Source organism: Prosopis cineraria, unplaced genomic scaffold (genome assembly GCF_029017545.1).
Source record: "Prosopis cineraria cultivar Desert tree isolate PC_DT_omini unplaced genomic scaffold, ASM2901754v1 PC8, whole genome shotgun sequence".
NCBI lineage: Eukaryota > Viridiplantae > Streptophyta > Magnoliopsida > Fabales > Fabaceae > Prosopis > Prosopis cineraria.
This window is the reverse complement of record NW_026555339.1, coordinates 34180789-34200560: the sequence shown is the minus strand read 5'-3', so window position 1 is coordinate 34200560 and position 19772 is coordinate 34180789. Positions and strand designations below refer to the sequence as shown.

Sequence of the window (19772 nt, the reverse complement as noted above, 5' to 3'; positions counted from 1 at the left end):
TATTCAAAAATATATTGATTAGCCCTGCAAAATTTAAAAATTACATGTATTTTAAGACTTGAATGTAATTTGAAATCATGATGTGAAAATAATATTATCTTACTTGTAATGCATGATTAGTTTAACTATTATAAATGTGAAGTTACAATTATAAAAAGTTAAAGTGATAATAAAAATTATTAATGAAGTAGTTTTAAACAATTACTGTTGAACTTTATTAGTAACATTCGATCGGTTTAACTATTAAATATATAAAGTCAAAGTTATAAAATATTAAAATGGTAGTTGTAAATTATTAATAATATAATTATAAATAATCAGTGTTAAACTTTGTTAATAACACATGATCGATATGACTATTAAATATGTGAAGTTATAGTTATAAAATGTTGAAGTGATAATTGTAAATTAATGATTAGGTAGTTTTATACAATTAGTATTAAACTTTTAATGTATAATCGGTTTAATTATTAGATATATAAAGTTACAATTGTCAAAAATGAAAGCGATAATTTATAAATTACTAATAAAGTAGTTATAAATTACTTGATAGATATAATGTATTTTTAACAAAAAAATTATTATTTTTACATTTTAATTTTAAATTATACTCAGATTTCCAGGGACCTAATTATTATTTTTATTTTTATGAAACTTATTTATAAATAAATTTGCTTCATGAAATGCATACATAATTTTTTTTAAAAAAAAAAAACCTCGGTCATGCTCAAAAACCGTATAACAATAATTGAAATGCAATGGCTAGCAGAAAACAAACGGTTTATGGTCATAATTAATTAAGCCTCCCCATCAAATAAATCTTCAAGAGAAGTAGTAGGACCGTGATTCATGCGATGCTGCTTGACTTGGGCTATCTTTTGGTAGTCACTTTCAGTGAGTGACCAATCAAATACTTGAAAGTTTTGTTTCATCCTCCCTTTTTTGTAACTCTTGACCACAAAACTCACTCCTTGCTCATGCAACCATCTCAGACATACCTGTTATTAATAAACCAGAAATGATAATTAACTTGATCAGATCAATTCTATACAAATAAAAAATTCCATTAATTCATGTCTGAGAGAAACTTAAATTTATGTTCATTATTACTAGGAGTACCTGCGCAACAGTCTTGCCATGAGCATCAGCAACCTCTTTTAGTAATTCATTGTCCAAGACTTCATTGGTAACCCAACTTGCTCCTTTGGCTCCTAAAGGAGAATATGCAGTGACGATTATACCCTTTGCTTTGCAGAATTCTCTAAGCTTCTTCTGCTGCCAACAAGGATTCATCTCCACCTTTGTCCATTATTATATTTTACATATTAATTATAGCAAGAAGTCATATATCTAGTAATTATTAGAAGGTAGATTAGGAATACATAAAACTTTAAATATATGTCTAATCACATCGCTTAAGAAATTTTGGTGATGTAGACAATTTTTAAGTATATTTAATATAATTAAAAGATAGATAATAAAATGTTTATGGAGTCCAAGTCCCGATTACCTTGTCTCCATCCACAATCATGTTTGCAATGGGTCACTCTCCACCCAAAAATAAATCAAGACCATACATAAAGGGATGAAAAAAAAATAGCATTGAGAGGAGAAAGTTGAGGGGTTGAGTATTGTTGAGATGTCCTGTTCCGTCATATCTCAAAATATGTATGCATGCATGCATGTGCATGTTAATTTTACTTATTATTTTGTTTTATAGATAATAAAGTAATTTTATTTTTCTAAAATTAACTTTTCTATTATTTTATTATTTTGTAATTTAGGGTTGTTTATTTGTGCAGGTTGCTAAGAAGGATTCATCTCTGCTTGTATCCATTATATTGTACATATTTGAGAAGAAAGGTCTCATTTCTAGTAATTAGAAAGTAACTTATTGCAGATATATAAAATTTAAGATATATCTAAGGGAAAATGACAATCAAGTCCCAAAAGATCAATTTTATATCAGTTAAGTCCCAAGTAATTTTAAAAGGCCAATAAAGTCCCATGCTGTTTTTCACAAATCAGAGTTCTGATAAAAAAGACAAAAATGCCCCTATAATTATTGACTCAAGGAAGCTTTATTCTCTGTTGAGTTTGTTTGGCTGGTGCGTTTAGACATATTGTTTTTTTTTTTTTGCAAATCTCTGCATCTGAATAACAAAGTTGACTCCATTAAGGTCCGATTTCTTATAAAACGGCTCTCGTAAGGAAGAAGATGGAACGCTTTTTTGCAACTGAACATGAAAGATTTTTTTTTATTTCACGTCTCTAAAAATTTGGCATGAAGATTCGACATTTTGCAACTGAAAGTGTAAGAATTTATCATCGAGTATCCATATTTTAAGATAGAACGTTCTCACTATCTCACTGATGCAAAAATCACTTATATCAAAAGTAACTTGTTTCTAAGTGATATATTATTACATTTTAATTTGGTAAGTTTGCAAGTTCAAGAATTAAATAGTTCTTCGATCCAAAATTTTATGTACAAGTTGCAAATTATTCCTAATGAAGTTGTAAAATTTGGTGTCTCAGTTACAAAATACTGGAACGTTGTCCTAAAAGAATAACTCTTGTAAGAATCTAATAGTTCTTCAATTCAAAATTTCGAATACCAGTTGCAAATTGTTCCTAAGGAAGTTGCAAAACTTAGTGTCTCAGTTGCAAATTACTGGAACATTGTCCTAAAAGAATAACTCTTGTAAGAATTTAATAGTTACTCGATCCAAAATATCGAGTACCAGCTGCAAATGCTTCCTAAGGAAGTTGCAAAATTTGGTGTCTCAGTTGTAAATTATTGGAACGTTGTCCTAAAAAATTTAACTTTTCTATGAATTTAATAGTTTTTCGATCCAAAATTTCAAGTACCAATTGCAAATTATTCCTAAGAAAGTTATAAAATTAGGTGTTTCAGTTGCAAATTAATGGAATATTGTCCTAAAAGAATAACTCTTGTAAGAATTTAATAGTTCTTCGATCCAACATATCGACTACCAGATGCAAATTGTTCCTAAGAAAGTTGCAAAATTTGGTATCTCAGTTACAAATTACTGGAACATTATCCTAAAAGATTTAACTTTTCTATGAATTTAATAGTTCTTCGATCCAAAATTTCGAGTATTAGTTGCAAACTATTCCTAAGGAACTTGCAAAATTTGGTGTCTCAGTTGCAAAATACTAAAATGTTATCCTAAAAGAATAACTCTTGTAAGAATTTAATAGTTCTTCGATCCAAAATTTCATGTATAAGTTATAAATTATTCCCAAAGAAGTTCCAAAATTTAGTGTCTCAGTTGCAAATTACTAGAGCCATGTCGTAAAAGATTTAACTCTTGTAGGAATTTAATAGTTCTTCGATCCAAAATTTTGAGTACCAGTTGCAAAATTTTCCTAACGAAGTTGCAAAATTTAGTGTCTCAGTTGCAAATTACTGGAGCTTTGTCCTAGAATAATAACTTTTTTAAGAAATTCAGTAGTTACCCCACCCAAAATTTTGACAAACAGTTGCAACATTGGCTATATATAATTGATTTGGTTGCTTGTTCAGCTTCCTTGATAGTCACAAAGAGTGTTTTATATCACTTCACTTGTCCTAAAATAATAATGAAATTAGAAAATTTCATGATTCATTTGTTACATTGAATTGGATCACCATATGATTAAAGTAATATAAGTAACAGCCTAGCTATTTCAATTGGTAGGAAATACACGTTATATAGATAATTTTTGTCACTCGCATTGAATCATTGGCTTCTATAAAACCACTGAATTTTCCTTCATTTTTTTTAGAAACTCTTTTTTGAAGTTGTCGTATCCAGATTTCTTTTTTGTTGTAGCTTTCTTGTTGTCCATAATTTCTTGGGTGTCTCAGTTGCAAATTACTTTTTTTTTGGTCTGCAACAAAAGCAAATGAAACAGATTCAGCTAAATGTTACACCCAAAAACACACCACATACATATACACTGACATGGAATAGTGAACATGTAGGGTAGCGGCTTTTAATGGATTCATTAAAACTTTGGCAAATATGAGAGAGGAGAAAGGGGCTAATAGTGGTCATTTTCAAAAACATTAGGCCACTGTGATTATAGATAAGCTAAACATAAAGGACATGTATACGCAGTGATTACAGTCCCAAGCCACATCATTACAAATATCATTCCAATACAAATGTAAAGAATGCACGTACCAAACACCACCTAAAAGATTCTTCATATTTCAATGTATTTCATCATAGTTTGGCTACTATAATCATAAATGGGTAGGGTACCAATGCACATATTATCTCTTGGTGTAACAAACTTAGAACCTCACATAAGAGGAAGCAAAGCAAACATAGAAGATTGCCTAAAAGATATGAACAAGAACCGGGTCTTACAAAATGCTACTCAAATTGGAAACACCATAGTGATATGCCATATTCTGTTACAAAAATTAACACCTAAATAGAAGCATAAGCCTACACTTAAACAACTATTTGCATAACAACATTGCAAAGCTGATGAATTGACCAGTCTGCATCTTAATATAGACTTTAAAGTTAATAAAACACAAAACAGCAGGATCAAATGCTAATTACCATTAGATAAAGTCACTCGCATTCACTATGATGAGTTCATAACACAAACTAGTTTAAAAATAGCACAAAATTACTATATGGCTAACTGACAAGCTTTTCTTCTATTTAAGAAGGCATATCATGTTGTTCTTACAAGAAATCCTAGAAGATGAAAAATGAGTAACTAATGGGGTATGATATTGATTATGTTAAACTTATTTATAGAGCTACCATTACATCACAATTGTAGTGATAACAACTTCTGAATGACATGGAATGTAATTCACACTTCATGATTTGGAAGACATTTTATTAAATATTAAAATATTTTTATTTGATTTTGAATTTATGACAATATACTAATAAAGCAGATATGTATATATCTATGTATGTGTGCATGTATATGTATAATGGGCTAAAATCATATTCAACTTCTTCTAATTTGATAAGCATTTGCAGTCAAATTTCATGTAAAACACATGTCAAACACTTAATTTATCTCTAATTTGTGTATCCACAAAACTGATTGTCAACCAAAAACTACATAAAATAAGCAATAACTTATGGTCTCAGCAAGTAAACACGTTACTAGCCTTAGTTTCTGCTAATGACAGACAAAAGTAACAATAGGACTAATGGCAATTTTAAGCCTGCTTGAAATGTGCTTGAAAGGGATATGAAGTACTGATATTTATGGTTAGATAAAGTAGAAGGCTGCACATGTACCCATCATCAGATTAAATGGTTCCCCTGTCATTCTTTTTTGCAATTTCACACATGTAAAAGTTGCTAACCTACTGCTCTATCATGGGATAGAACCCTTTACAAGATCCTTGCATCCTGTAGCTTGCTTCTGTAACTTTGTTTTTTGCATTTAACTGTGATTGGCTCTTAAATATGATATAGAACCAAAGTTCATCAGCCAAATCAAATATCCCCAAGCTCAATTCCAATATAGAAAACACAGAAACTAAAAATTTTGCTGTTGAAAGATTCATACATACTTCTTCCAACTTAGAGAACTCATGTCTGAAGCCAGAGTATGCAGGAAGCTTAAGGATAGTCAGACAAAACATAAACAGTAATAGACGCAAAGGTTATGTGAAATCAATAGAAAACCATAACTTATGCAAGAAGACAGAAGCACACGAATAACATACTGACTTTCAAGAAAGGGCAAAGAGAAAACAGAGAAGAGACGAGGAGTAATATACAAAGATGACAAGATGAGAATAGACACAGATGAGAAGCAATGTACCAACAAATCAATCAAAACAGCTTTCATTGAGGAAGAAAAGCTTTCCTACGGTCAATCAATCGAAAGAGCTCATGCTAGGGCAGAGAAGCTTTCCTCTGATCAATCAATTGAAATAGCTCCTCGGTAAGGCAAAGAAGATCAGAAGAGAGCTCGTCGCACACATAGGAACTCATTAGCAAGGCAGAGAAGAAACTAAGCAGAGATGAGAGCTCGTCCTACATAGGATCTCGTTCCGGCAGAGAAGAAAATGAGCATTTAACAATTACTTGAGAAGAAGGGTGTTTCAGTCTTTTTCCGTGACACCAAAATACCACTTAAGGACTCTGGGACTTCATTGGCCTTTTAGAATTACTTGGAACTTAACTAGTATAAAATTAGTCTTTTGGGACTTGATTGTCATTTTCCCTATATCTAATCAAGTAACTTAACTTATCTTTGGTGAAGTAGTCATTCTTGAGTATATTTAATATAAAGAGTTTGACTACTACTATAGAATATATCTTTAGGAGTAGGTATTTAGGAGCGTTTTTTAAATAAGCGCTCTAAAATGTGAATGCAGAATTTACCGGAGCGTTTTTCTAAATAAGTGCTCCTGTGTGTCAGGTTTCTCAATAAGATAACGCTCCTAATTAATATATATAAAATATTGTAAAAAATTTAAAAATACCTTCGGAGCGCTCGTACTTAAGCGCTCCGGAAGAGCTCTTCCGAACTCCGATAAGTTGTTAGCATACCGGAGCGCTCCTATAAAGAGTGCTCCTGTATGGGGGCATATAGGAGTGCTCTTTTAAAGAGCGCTTCGGTAAGGTGTTAGCATACGGGAGCGCTCCTATAGGAGCGCTCCCGTACATGACGTGTGCCCTTATAAACTGGAGCTCTCTTACGGGAGCACTTTTCTAAAAGCATTCTTATATAGCGTACATACAGGAGCGCTTTTTTTAAGCGCTCCTGTACATTTCGAAACGCTTGATATGGGAGCGATTCAAAAGCGCTCTCTAAGGTCAAAAAAGAACATTTCTGTAAACTTATTTTGTAGTAGTGGACAATGCATAGCTTGAAGATTAATTAGCTGTAACATGAAGAAGGATTGAAAAATGTGCCGTCTTACTTGATTGACAGAAGGAGGAATGGTAGCGAAAGAAAGAAGACTTTGAAGCTTCTTGGTGGAGAAATTACTGACTCCAACGGATTTTGTGAGTCCCATCTTCTTGCATTCTTCCATTGCAGCCCATTCGCCCTTCATATCAAATGGAACTACCTCGTTTTGGTCGAATGGGAATTTCAAATTCCCAGGTTTAGCACTGAGGGGAAAGTGGATCAAATAGAGATCCAGATATTCTAATCTCAGAGACCTGCAAGCATAAATTATTATTAACACCACGAGGTCAAACTTGTCTCAGTAATAATGTTCATTTTGTTAAGAAGCGCTCTTTCTAATCTTTAATGTAAGACAAACCTAATCAACTTTACATTAATTGAAAAATGATAGTTATATCTTACAATTGTTAATTAAATAATCAGTTTTGTCTTTCGTTACAACTAATAAATACTCCCTACATCTCAATTTATAACAAGCTTTTAAATAAAATTACACAGCAATAAATTTCATTAATTAAATATAATGTATAACTTTATTTTTTTAAGATAAAAATATAAACTTCTAAAAATATCCTTCATTTACTATTTCATTTGTAAAAAAATATTAAAAAGAGAGAGAATATAATAAGAAGGATAATATTAAAAAAATTTATTAATGAAACCTTAATTTTATCGAAGTGTCTTATATTTTAAAATATTTAATTTGATCTTTCAAAAATATTTTATAAATTGGCATGAAAGTAGTATAATAAATTATTGTTTAAGAATTTAATCTATAATAAATAAACAAGAGGTAAAATTTAAAAAAATGAGTTTAAATTTGCTTTATATCAAGGACAGGAAATTTTGCCTTATGTTAAATTTGCCATATCTTAAGGACAAGAGAATAACAATTTTCTCAGCAATTCTTGCATCAAAAAGTGATCAAGTTTAAAGAAGTATTAGTAATTAAACTTCTCACCGAAGTGATCTCTGTAAAGCAGGAATAACATGAAGAGGATGATTATCACTGCACCAGAGCTTAGAAGTGATGAAGAGGTCGTCTCTGGAGTTGATGAGGCCAAGCTGAAGCGCTTCAACTATGCCTTCTCCAACAAACTCTTCGGATCCACACACTGAAGCTGTATCAAAGTGTGTGTACCCAACTTTGATAGCCTCTATCACTGCCCCTTTGGTGCTGTCCTTCCCCGGTGAATCAGCCGCCGTGCCCAGGCCGATTACTGGCATGCCACGGTTGCCGCCGGAGAGCGTTAGACGAGGGATACTTGCTGCTGACATGGCCAGATTATACATCTTTATTGACAGATGCAAAAGGGGTATATATGTTTATACAGGGGTTGAAAACTAGCTGTTTAAGTTACAAGAGCAAATTGTCACGCGAGAAAGATAGTTATGCTTTATAATTAGTTTAATTTAAATTGGATTATTACTGTACGTCCCAAAAGGGTTTCATAATTGAGCCAAAATTGAATGGAGATTCCACTTTTTCTACTTTACTGTTTTTTTCTTCGGATATGCATTATTTAAATACTTTGGTGCCGCGCATGTCCCATCATCCTTCTCAATGATTGTGCCTTTAGTCTTGTATGTCAGTTTCATAACTACTTTGCTACAATCTCATGCTATTTTAAAATTATTTATGAATTATTGTTAATACTCCCTCCGGTCCGTATTATAAGACCAATTTTTGAAGAGATATCTGGTCCCCATTATAAGGCACTGACAGGTAAAGGCTTCCCATTTTAAAGTAAAATTCCGAAAATATCCCTGGCTACTTTACTCATCTTCGTTCGGCTGCCCTAACATTTCACTGGCGTCCTGTCTCACCGTGTCTTCGTCCTTTTCTCTCACCCTGTCTTCGTCCTTTTCTCTCACCATCTTCGCTCGGTTTTCGTCGATCGCCTCTTTCGTTGTCGCCGCCGAGCTTATTGTTCCTCTGTTGCAATTCCTTTTCTGCTGTTATTCGCACAAGTGTCGCCGATCATTTTATGGTGTCCAATATCTCTGGATCTCGCCGTTCAAGTCCGATGGAGGAGCGTTTTGAGGGTCTGTCGTGGGATCAGCTAATGGCATGCGTAGTGGACGATTCTCTTACTGGGGAAGAAGATTTACGGCCGCTCGAGTTTTGTGGAGAGGTAAACTCTCTGAGTCGAAAGATTTTGAGGGCTCCTCGTCCGATTGGTTCTTCCTTCACATCTTCTAACTTCGCTGAGGCTGTGCGTGTGAAGAAAGCTCACTCGTTTGATTTGAACGAAGAGGCAGTCGAGGATGGTGAAGACGTGAGTGACGGCGATGCAGTGCTGGAGTTTACAAAAGCAAGTGAAAAGAAGAACATAGTCTACCCTTTCGACTTGAACAAGTTTCCATTCCCTGAGGAAGACTATGCACATCTGACTGAGGAAGAGAAAGACCGTAAGCGATTTGTGTATGATACTTTACATTATATGCTCTGATTTGTCTTAAATTTCTATACCTTTTGTGTAATTTGGGTTAATCTAGAATTTAAGCTTATGCTGATTAAGGAGTAGGTCTGGGATGCTCACGGCCTGATGGATGATGATATTATATTGTGTTAATCCTATTGTGGTAATCTACAATATTTTGTTCGTACCCTGTTATGATCCTACTAATATTAAACATGAGATTTCTGTGAACTACTTAAGCCCCTGGCTACTGGCAGCTAAACTAAGTATGGTAGCTTTGTGTTAAATATAATTATAGATTTGTCACCAAAAAATATAATTGTGACTGTGTAAGAGGTTGTCCGAGTTACATTTTAGAATCAAAATGGGGAGGGCCGAAGGGAGAAAAGGTAAAAATGTCTCCATTGTTTGATAATAAGTTTGTTTTTTTCATAAGCTGTATTATTGTGAAATATGGTGAAACAGGGGTTGTTTTATTGATTGAGCAAGCAATAGCAGTGAATTAATTTCTCTTGCATCAATTGCTTCAGATTTTCATCACTTAGATTAGTTTCTTCCTTTATATTCTTTGTTTAACATCTATTAGAAAAAAAATAAATTGATTACAAAATATTATTCCTTTTATGATCAGGGTTCTTTGTTTACAAAATGAATACTATTTCTTTACAAAATAAATTTATGATCAAGGGTTCTTTGTTTAATATTGTTTAACTTTGATCAGTTTTATTCTTTTATGATTAGGGGTTGTTTGACATCATTTTTCATTGCCAATAGCATCTATTACAAAATATTAACTGTTAATATTATGTGTTGCAATTGACATAACAAATTGTAACACAAAATATTAATCACCAAAACATAGAGGATGCATAGAAACATCCACCCTTTAATCTCAATCATCTATCCACTTGTGCTAAGTGCTCCAAAACTTCTTCAATTAGGTAGGGATTACACTTAAGTTGATTAGGCAAGTCACCTCTTCTTTCTATCATATCCTTCTTCAAATGACCTTGCTTATACTTGTTTGAACCTTTGTCCTTCATAATGTCAATCATAATAGCTTGTAGTGTGAGGAAGATCCTATTCAATTGCTTGGATGTGTAAACTTCAAATGACTTCTCTACAGCCTTGACAAGGTCATCTATAGTTTTAGGCGTTTCTTGGTGTTGTAGTGCTTGAATTGCTCTAAAATAACCAAGATCTAAAATGTTCAAATCAGGGGAATTTGGGGGTTGGGAAATCAAGCAAATATCAAACCCACCATCACTTGCTGCCATACGAAAGTCCACATCACTATCATGAATGTGACAAGGAGCATTATCTTGTTGAACATAAATGGTTTCACTTGCATGGCTTGTTGGCCATTTGGCTTTGATTTCTGGTAACACCTTGTCAATTAAGAAAGATTTCATCACTTCTTTTGTAATTGACGTGATTGGTTTTGTTTCCATTGTGCCTCTGCTCCTGTTTGCACTCCTTCTCCTTGCTGCCTCTTTTATAACAAATGAAAACAACCCAATCTTCCCAGAAAAAATTTCATTTCCTTGTGCATCAAATCTAGGTCTAGCCACAGCAACTAGGAACATAACCTTACCAACATAATTCTTGTTTTTGCATGTTCGATGTGGTGGCTCTTCCCCTATTGCCAAGTAGTAGGTCTGGGATTTCTTTGTCATGTAAAACCATTTTTCATCAATATGGATTATATTGTGTATTGATTGAAAAGTTGGATCATTTGGTATGCTTTCTTGTTCTAGCATGGACAAACACCACCTCAATCTAGCAAGCATGTTTTGCTCCTTCAAATGTGGTTTGATTGCACTAGTATGGCGCCATAGAACTCCTTTTTTCTTTAGTCTGATCAATGATGTCTTATTAACCCCTAACGCACTTGCAAGAGACCTATAAGTAGTTCTTTGCTGTAAAGGAATTGCCATGACTTGTTCCATGTTCACATTATGTCCCTTTCTTCCACACCTATTTGTCTTTCTATGAGTTGCATCACCTGTTTCCTTAACTTGATTCCAAATGCGTCGAATCACTCTCATTGAAACTGAGTATGCTGAAGCTATTTCTCTTGTTGTACTGCTGCTCAATTTACCTCCACAACTTGAGTGTAACAAAATCTTACAAATGGCTACACGTTCTTCATTTGACAAGAACCTTCTTTTACATGGTGGCTGCCTTGATGATTCAATTGTATTGCCTCCTATATCTGTCTCTGTTTCAAGAGTGTATTGATACTAGATATTAAAAGTCTATACAAGTTTATGTGCACCCTACTTTCTATATAAAATATAAAATTCTGTGTGCATGACTTAATATACAGTGAATAAGTTAATCTTCTAGCTCTTACACTTGTTCAATGAAAATAACCTTTATTTTCAAGGAACATAGTAAGAGAGTTTCATTCAATTATATGGGATTCGCATGTATTCAACTGATCAAACAATTTGTAATGTTGTAGGTGATGAAGATGTTAAAGAAGAAAATCCATCTTGAGCTTAATGTTAAGAGTCTCAAAAAAGCAAAACAAGAAAATCAAGCCAATGACTCTGCTACTTTGCTGCCAGTTTAAGGTATGGCAGCTGCAACTTCTATTATCAAAAATTAAAGCCTAGATATTTCTCTTTGTTATGAAAAAAGGTTTTCTGTTCTGAATTACTTGTCACCTAGGATTTAATGGAAGTACTTTAAATTACAGATGTGGTATTAAGCGCTTTAAATTACAACTCCCTCAAGACAAGCTCTCTAGCTTCTTTAAATTACAACTCCCTCAAGAAAAAAATCATCGGACAAGGCAGTTGTTGAGAAAGTAGCAGCTGGATTGGACTCTATTAGTGCTTCCTCCCAAGGCAATCAGGTAACTTTATTAGAATTTCCTCTAAAGAAAAAATAGGGTCCATAGTTTGCATTGAGGAAACTTTCATATAGAAAATGTTTACTTCTTCTTCTTTTTGATAATATACTTCTGTTTTTATTATAAGTATACTGTTCATATTAATATTAATTTTTAACATCTGTTGCATTTTGTCTGGCTAATTTGTTATAACTAAATGTTTTAAATATTCAAATTTTCCTTCTGCAAGTTTCCTGTTTGTTTGCCCATATTCAAAATTTATGAATTTTATTTTTCCTTATAACATTTTAGCACTTTTACGCTGGGTCTCTTTTAAATATTTGAACGAACATTTATAGTGCTATAACTTGATGTATATATTAGTTTCCTTGCATAAACTATGAAGATATCTTGATTGATCTGTAATTTAAAGTCTTTAGTATGTTACAATGCATGTGAAAAGCTGTCAATAAGCACGTTAGCTGAGGTATTAAGGGGCCTTGGGATGTTTAAAAAGCTTTTAATATTTCTGATATGGACATTTACTTTCTTAATAAGCATGTGAATATCTGTGATAGGCTGGCTGAGGTATTAAAGGGCCTTGAAATGTTTAAAAAGTATGAAAAGTGATTATTACTCTTAAGTAAATTATATTTGGATAGCTTTATTCTTCTCAACAACTGAACATAGATACTAGAAAGTTAAATTTTACATGAGAATACTCTAAATTTCATAAACATAGATATTCTTACCACTTCTTTCTTCATTGATTGCATGTGGATTTTCATTTTGATTGTTGTCTAGGTAGACATTCTCACACATGGGAGGAGCATTTAAGTCTAAGAAACTGTTGCTGCTGTCCCCACCATCTTCCTCAGTTGGAGCATTTAAATCAAAAGGTGTGCAGTAATTTTCCATGGTGGAAGGCAGTGGTGGAAAGCTGAAGAAGATTGTAGTTTCATGCGTTTTTGTTCTTTTGTTCAATTTGCTTTTTCTGTCATTTTTATAAGAATGTAACTGGCCAAAAATTCCCCTCCCACCAATTTCATTTTGGCCTTCCCGCCAAGTACAGATGACAGCCTTTGTTTTACTGACTTTATTTGACTGACAGACTTTTTTGTACAGTACTATGAGAGAGAATTATTTAGAAAATAATATTATATTGTTTGGATTTTTGTAGTTTTTTATTTGAAGGGTAATTTTGGAATTTCATTTATAAATATTCTTTATAATGTTGTTGCATTGGTATTGGTGAGGTTGGTAGATATGACTTATAAATAGGACCGGAGGGAGTATATTTCATTGATTTTTAAGTTTATCTATACTCCTTCAATTTTTTTTAATAAATCAGTTTCACGAATATCATTAATATCAGTATAGAAAAAAAGTTAAAGAAATAAAATTGTATAAAATTCTTAATATGTCTTTATATAATAAATTTAAAAAAATATCATATTAATTTTTTTTAATTTTAAAAATATTTTTTAAATATTATCTACAAAGTCACACAATAATTTATAAATAAGATTAAATAAATTTTTTAAAAACAAAACATTAGATGTACATTTTTAATCAAAAATTTTTTCTTATCATCATATGGTAGAAAAATTAAAAACATAACTTATAAATAAGATTTTGTTTTTTGAATTTATAAATAAAACTGAAGGGCCTTATTTTTAATGTGATTGACAGGTCACAAGGAGGCAGCCACATTCTCAAGATATTTATTTATTTATTTTTTTGGATTTATAAATAAAACTGAAGGGTCTTATCTCTAATGTGATTGAAAGGTCACGAGGAGGCACCCGCATTCTCGAGATTTTTTTTTTTTTTTGGATTTATAAATAAAACTGCAGGGTCATATCCCTTGATAATGTGATTGAAAGGTCACGAGGAGGCAACCACATTCTCGAGATATTTATTTTCCCAGTTCTTTTTATTCGTTTTATTTATCACTAATTTACCCCTTATTTTAGATCAAAGAGGAGATCTGATTTAGTGATTTTCTTTTTTTTTTTTAACTAGCGAATCCGATCTAGCGAGTTCTCTGATTTTCTGAACCATGGTTGAGTTTATCTTCTTGAGCATATATTCCTGAAATGAGCTTCTCTAATTGGAAGGTTTCTTCCTCTACAAATAGTCTCGTACTCCACTCTTCCAATATTCCTGAAATCGGCTTGCATTACATGGGTGTGTTTTCTTGCTTGATCCAATATCATTAATTATTTTTATTATTTCTTACTTGACCAAATTTTTGTCCGTTAAAGTTTGCCTCAATTATCAATTTGATCATTTAAAGTTTATTTTTTATTGATTTGATTTCTTAAATTTGTATTAATTATCAATTTCATTCTTATTATTTAAATAAAAGGTAACAATGTTAAAATATACTTACATGGAAAATGAAACATTGATGGAATCCATGCAAATTAATAAAAATAAATGTAATTATTTAGTTAAAAAAAGCACGCATACTCATAAAATTTAAAAAATAAAAGAGCAAAATGCAATGTAAGGACTAAATTTAAAAAAAATTAAACTGATTTAAAGGTTAATTTATTTTTATTTAACTATATATATATATATATATATATGGAGTTATCAAATTTGAAATATTCCCACTTGTTTACCAGAGTTTGTATGCCTTTTTCGGTCACAGCGGTGCGGCTGGCTTCCTGCTTCGTTTTGGGTTAGGGTTTCTGATGGTGACGATGTCTAGGGCTTTGTATGTTTTGGGCTTTGGCCTTTTAAATTTTTTTCATGTGGTCCCGTTGTATTTTTGTTGATATAATATAATTTTGTTTCTGGCCGAAAACCAAATGTCAGGGAGCAATTATTATTTTGTTGTCAGAAAGTAATCACGCATGATAATAAATTATTACTGACATTTATTTCAATTACAGATATGGATAGGTTTTGAGTTATTTTAAATATTTTATTGTTGAAATTTGTTTGGCCATTTCCGAATCAAACCTTCCGAGTCGGCGGCTTAAACGAACTTCATAATCAATTATAACAATGTTATGGAATGAAAATGCACTTAGCCCCCACAGTCTAAATTACTTCAGGCCCAGGCTAGTTTTCTTTTCATATTTTTTTTAAGCAAAACAGACTAATTTATTTATTAAATAAATACAAATCAGATCCAAGCTTTTGATAAAGCTTATTTAATTAAATGGATCAAATTTATTTTGATAAGGCTTAACATTTAAGTTTAACAGGACCTCATGTGTGTATTATGTAATATATTATATGTACATTTTTACCATTTAATTTTTGATTAATATATTTTTTATTTCTAATTATATTTTAAATCTTATTGGATTTATATATTAATTTTAATGTTATTACTTTATTGTACAATAAAGTAGTTAGTAAATCATTTTAATTATTATATATTGAAATTGATAAATCTTACTATATAAATATAGACATTAATAATTCAAAAACATGTTTGAAACGTTTAAACCTAACATATAAGTCTATTTAAAAAAAATTATTTTTAAGTAGGTTTTTAAATAGATTTTTGAATTAAGCTAGGCTTTAGGTAGATTTAGATTTAAGCTTTAAAAAAAAAACCTTTTATAAATTTTAAGTTAAGCTTAAACCTTTGACTTATCATATAAATTTAAGCTTATTTGGCCAAAATTTAATTTTGACCTAACTTTTTTCCTTTCCTAATCAAAGGTCACAGCATCATTGAAAATTTAACAGAAGAAAAAGAAGGGTTTCAATTTGAAAGACAGAAGAGTATCAAAGAAAATTGAAAATAATGTCCGTCATTTCTTAATATATTTGTTGGGAAGTATAAAAAAATAATTAAATAATTAAAAATTACAGAAAAGTAGAAAAGGAAAAAAACAAAAGAAGATGACACTCAAAATTTAAGGTGAGAAAATTCCTAATATAAAGGATTAAAAACCACGGGCAACAACGAGTGAGAAATTTTAGTGTAAAAAATAAATTTACAATAATAGTTATCTCTTTTCTATGACAGTGGAGAGGATATAAATTTAAAAAATATAAATTTTTTTTGAAGGGATAGATATTCAAAAATATAAAATATTTTTAGTTTTTCAATATGTAATCATTGTATTTTTTTTTGTCAAAAGTATTCTTATTAAATAAATTACTTTATATCTATTTTAAGGTAAGACATCTTATTAAATAGGAGGTAAATATGAAAAGATGAGATTAGTTTGAAAATAAGTAACTACTTTATTGAGGATGAGATTCAATTAAAAATATCTTATATTTTTTAACGGAGAGAGTATATATTAAGCTTCTAAAAACTAAAAAATTTTAAATTAAGTCTTGACTAATAAATAATATTTTCTAAAATCTCACGTACAAAAATGATGGAGATATAATATATTTTATTAAGTCAAGATAATAAATAAAAATAAAAATAATCTCTTTGCTCCAAAAAAAAAATCTCAATGAATCATAGAAATTTGAGTAACTATCTCAATAACATTAAATACGAGCTCTTTACAGTGACATTAACCATATTACATAGTCATAGGATCATTGTTTGCTTAATTTGACAAATATTCTCATCGTCACGTTCCACAAGTCAACCATTTCTAAGTTCGGCTCATGCTCTTCTTGATTGCAGATCGAACTTTACTATGAAACACACCTATTCCTGATACCGAAAACCTTCTCAGAATGACCTATTATCAAATTAAAAGGAATGTATGCATACACAAGCAATATTAGAAAATTATATATTTGATGCGCCTAAAATTAATTAGCACCTGCAAGTGCACAGGTCTAAATGCAGTACAACGGGATCCGAATACTTCATGGATAAGTGGATTCAATAATAAATTGATCAATGTGCCGCCTGCAATTGCGGAACTCTTCGCTATCAACATGGGGCTCTAGTGGTGTTGGGACAAAGGTTTGCGCATGGTAGATATACATTGTGACTGTGTGGAAGCTATTTGGCTGATTACCAAGAGATGTAACGAGTTGCATCCATTTAAAGATATTATTGAGGATGTTCGGTGTTTATACCATAAAAATTGGACATTGTCAATTACTCACGTACAGAGAGAGTCTAATTTATATGCAGACTATTTGGCTAGACTCTCTCGTAGATTAGAAATCAATTTTTGTTTCTTTAATCATCCACCTCCTCTTAGCCAAGAGGTGGTTAATGATGAAAGTGTCCCATTAGGTAGCTATTATCTGTTGTAATCTCTTTTTGATTTGTTTTGCTCTTTTTATTTAAAAAAAAAAATGCAGTACAATGGCGAGTCAAGGTCATCCCACAAGGAGCTTTTGCAAATTAATACCAAGATTCAATAAACCAATTTTATTCAAGTTAAGCATGCACGTAAATTTGACAGTGGGTTTGGAACAAATCAAAATAAAATTTCAAAGATTGCCATTAAAATTTCAATCCACAAATGAACTTAGGATGCATTTGGATATGTGGATTTAGGTTAAAAATTTGAATTTAAAATCTTATATTTGAAATCTCATATTTAAAATTATGATATGTTTGGATATGTATGGATTTAAATTTGGATTTGATCCAAATCCATTGTTTGGGTAATGAAAAATGTATGGATTTAAATTTGATTAAAATCTAAATTTAAGTACTACCTCAATTTCTTTGTAATTTCAAATCCTAACTTAATCTCTTTCGTAATTTGACCTAAATCCATAAAGGCTTAATTGACTGCGAATGATAATTGGACCACATCCCGAAGCTGACAGAACCACGCCACCACTATTGGCCTGGACTGGATCACTGAGGACTGCACTGCTAGCACCAACTAGGACCAGATAGTAGACTTCTATTAGGACCGAATCGCCCACTCTAATAGGGACCAGAGTGCAAGCAACAATCTAAACCAGACGACTAACTTCCACAAACACCAAATCGTCGGCATTGACCTAGACTGGATGGACGACTTCCACTGAGATTAGATCATTGGTGATAACCCGAATAGGGCCCCAACTTCTACTGGGCCAAGTTCCATCGGCATCGCAACTCAACAATGATTGGGACTGATTGACCAACTTCCATTGGGACCAGACAAATGGTGTCAATCGGGACCAAACGGTCGACTTCCATCAGAACTGGACAAATGATGACAACCAAGATCGGACGGTTGACTTCCACTTGGATAAGACTGACAGTGACAGCTGACTTCCACTAGGATTGCACAATTGACGACGATTAGGACCAGATAGCCAACTTTCACTAGGACCAAACTGACGATAATGATGGGGACCAGATGGCTGATTTCTATCGAAACTTGACCGATGGCAATGATGGGGATCAGACAGCTGACTTCTACCAGGATTGCACCACCGGCAATGATCAGTGTAAAGTCCCAACTCAATTCAGACTTTACCATTCCCAATCACACAATCAGCAATACAATCACAAATCAATATTAGAGTAATAGCCCTTTATTTATTTTCAAATCGCAAGATCTTGACTTCTTAAAATATATGTTCAAATAAAAAGGGCTAGTGGAAGCGCATATGCAGACATACAACTCAACAAAACACAACATTCCTACCTTGAAAAAGGGTCATGTGCTGTAGCTTGTACCATATGCACCGCAGCATGTAGTACAGAGCAACATGCTCTATTTCTGTTTGTGCCATGTATCCTGACGTGGCACACCATACTCTGTGGTGCACATGACAGCAATTTTTGCTATCATATGACAACTTAGAAGATAAATTTCTGCCACGCGCCATTTTTATATCCAATGTTTGATTGGAGTGATTCAAGTATCCATAAGAAGTTTACAATGTATACTAGTTAATGGAATAAGTTTGGACTCGATTTGACGATCAGATGTAAAATTAGACATTCGGGTGTAAAAAGTCACTTTTTCTTTCAAAATTTGTACCCTAGTGCTCAATTCTCATTCTTTATCCTATTAGACTACTTCAGGCTTTAAACCAAGTCTAAAAAGACCACATATACTTGATTGACATTTCATATCACATATATCACATCATTTCCTCCAATTAACCTCTCAATGCCACATTATACACTTATGGACTTATATGAGGCACAACATATATAATGCATATATAAATAGACTTGTTCCCCTTTCAACCCTATGACTCTTACATATGTAGCTTCATCTCACCATATAGTCGGGAATCACAATTATACTTGACTCTTCCAAATGGGACTCTGCCTCACTATTTGTGTCAAGTTCTCACATATATACACAATTCACAATCAATTTCACATTCAAAACATATATATACAAGTGGAACACATTACATAATGACATAAACTTGCTTGATTAGCATCTAGACCTACCCATGTACCTACTATTGGAGCACCCTTGATGATATGCAATATCATATATATATATATATATACAAGCAAGTTTTCACAACACAATTCACATATACATTTACTTATGCATTCTAGTTGGCGACTCAAACTTTAACAATATATTATACATTCATTTCACTCAAAGGTAAAGCTACTCTTTCCTCACTTCCTTTCCTAGCCTTCTCATGCTCTCTTCACCTATGTTCAAAAGTAACGGAGTGAGACATACATCCTAGTAACTTAGAGGTAACCCCAATTACTGGTT

General features: G+C 32.2%; 2 protein-coding genes across 2 annotated transcripts; one reads left to right on the top strand and one right to left on the bottom strand.

Moving 5' to 3' along the window:
* Positions 1 to 722: 722 nt before the first annotated feature.
* Positions 723 to 8306, bottom strand: LOC129317602 (NAD(P)H-dependent 6'-deoxychalcone synthase-like). Its single transcript, XM_054961931.1, has 4 exons — positions 7880 to 8306; positions 6929 to 7172; positions 1120 to 1299; positions 723 to 998 (listed from the first exon to the last, which is right to left on the bottom strand). The coding sequence occupies exons 1-4, from the start codon at positions 8209 to 8211 to the stop codon at positions 798 to 800; spliced, it is 957 nt and encodes a 318-aa protein (XP_054817906.1). The 5' UTR covers positions 8212 to 8306; the 3' UTR covers positions 723 to 797.
* A 371-nt stretch (positions 8307 to 8677) lies between these two features.
* LOC129317603 (uncharacterized) lies at positions 8678 to 13310 on the top strand. Its single transcript, XM_054961932.1, has 4 exons — positions 8678 to 9330; positions 11809 to 11920; positions 12046 to 12204; positions 12985 to 13310. Exons 1-2 carry the CDS (start codon positions 8907 to 8909, stop codon positions 11841 to 11843), a joined length of 459 nt encoding a protein of 152 aa, XP_054817907.1. The 5' UTR covers positions 8678 to 8906; the 3' UTR covers positions 11844 to 11920; positions 12046 to 12204; positions 12985 to 13310.
* The last annotated feature ends 6462 nt before the right edge of the window (positions 13311 to 19772 follow it).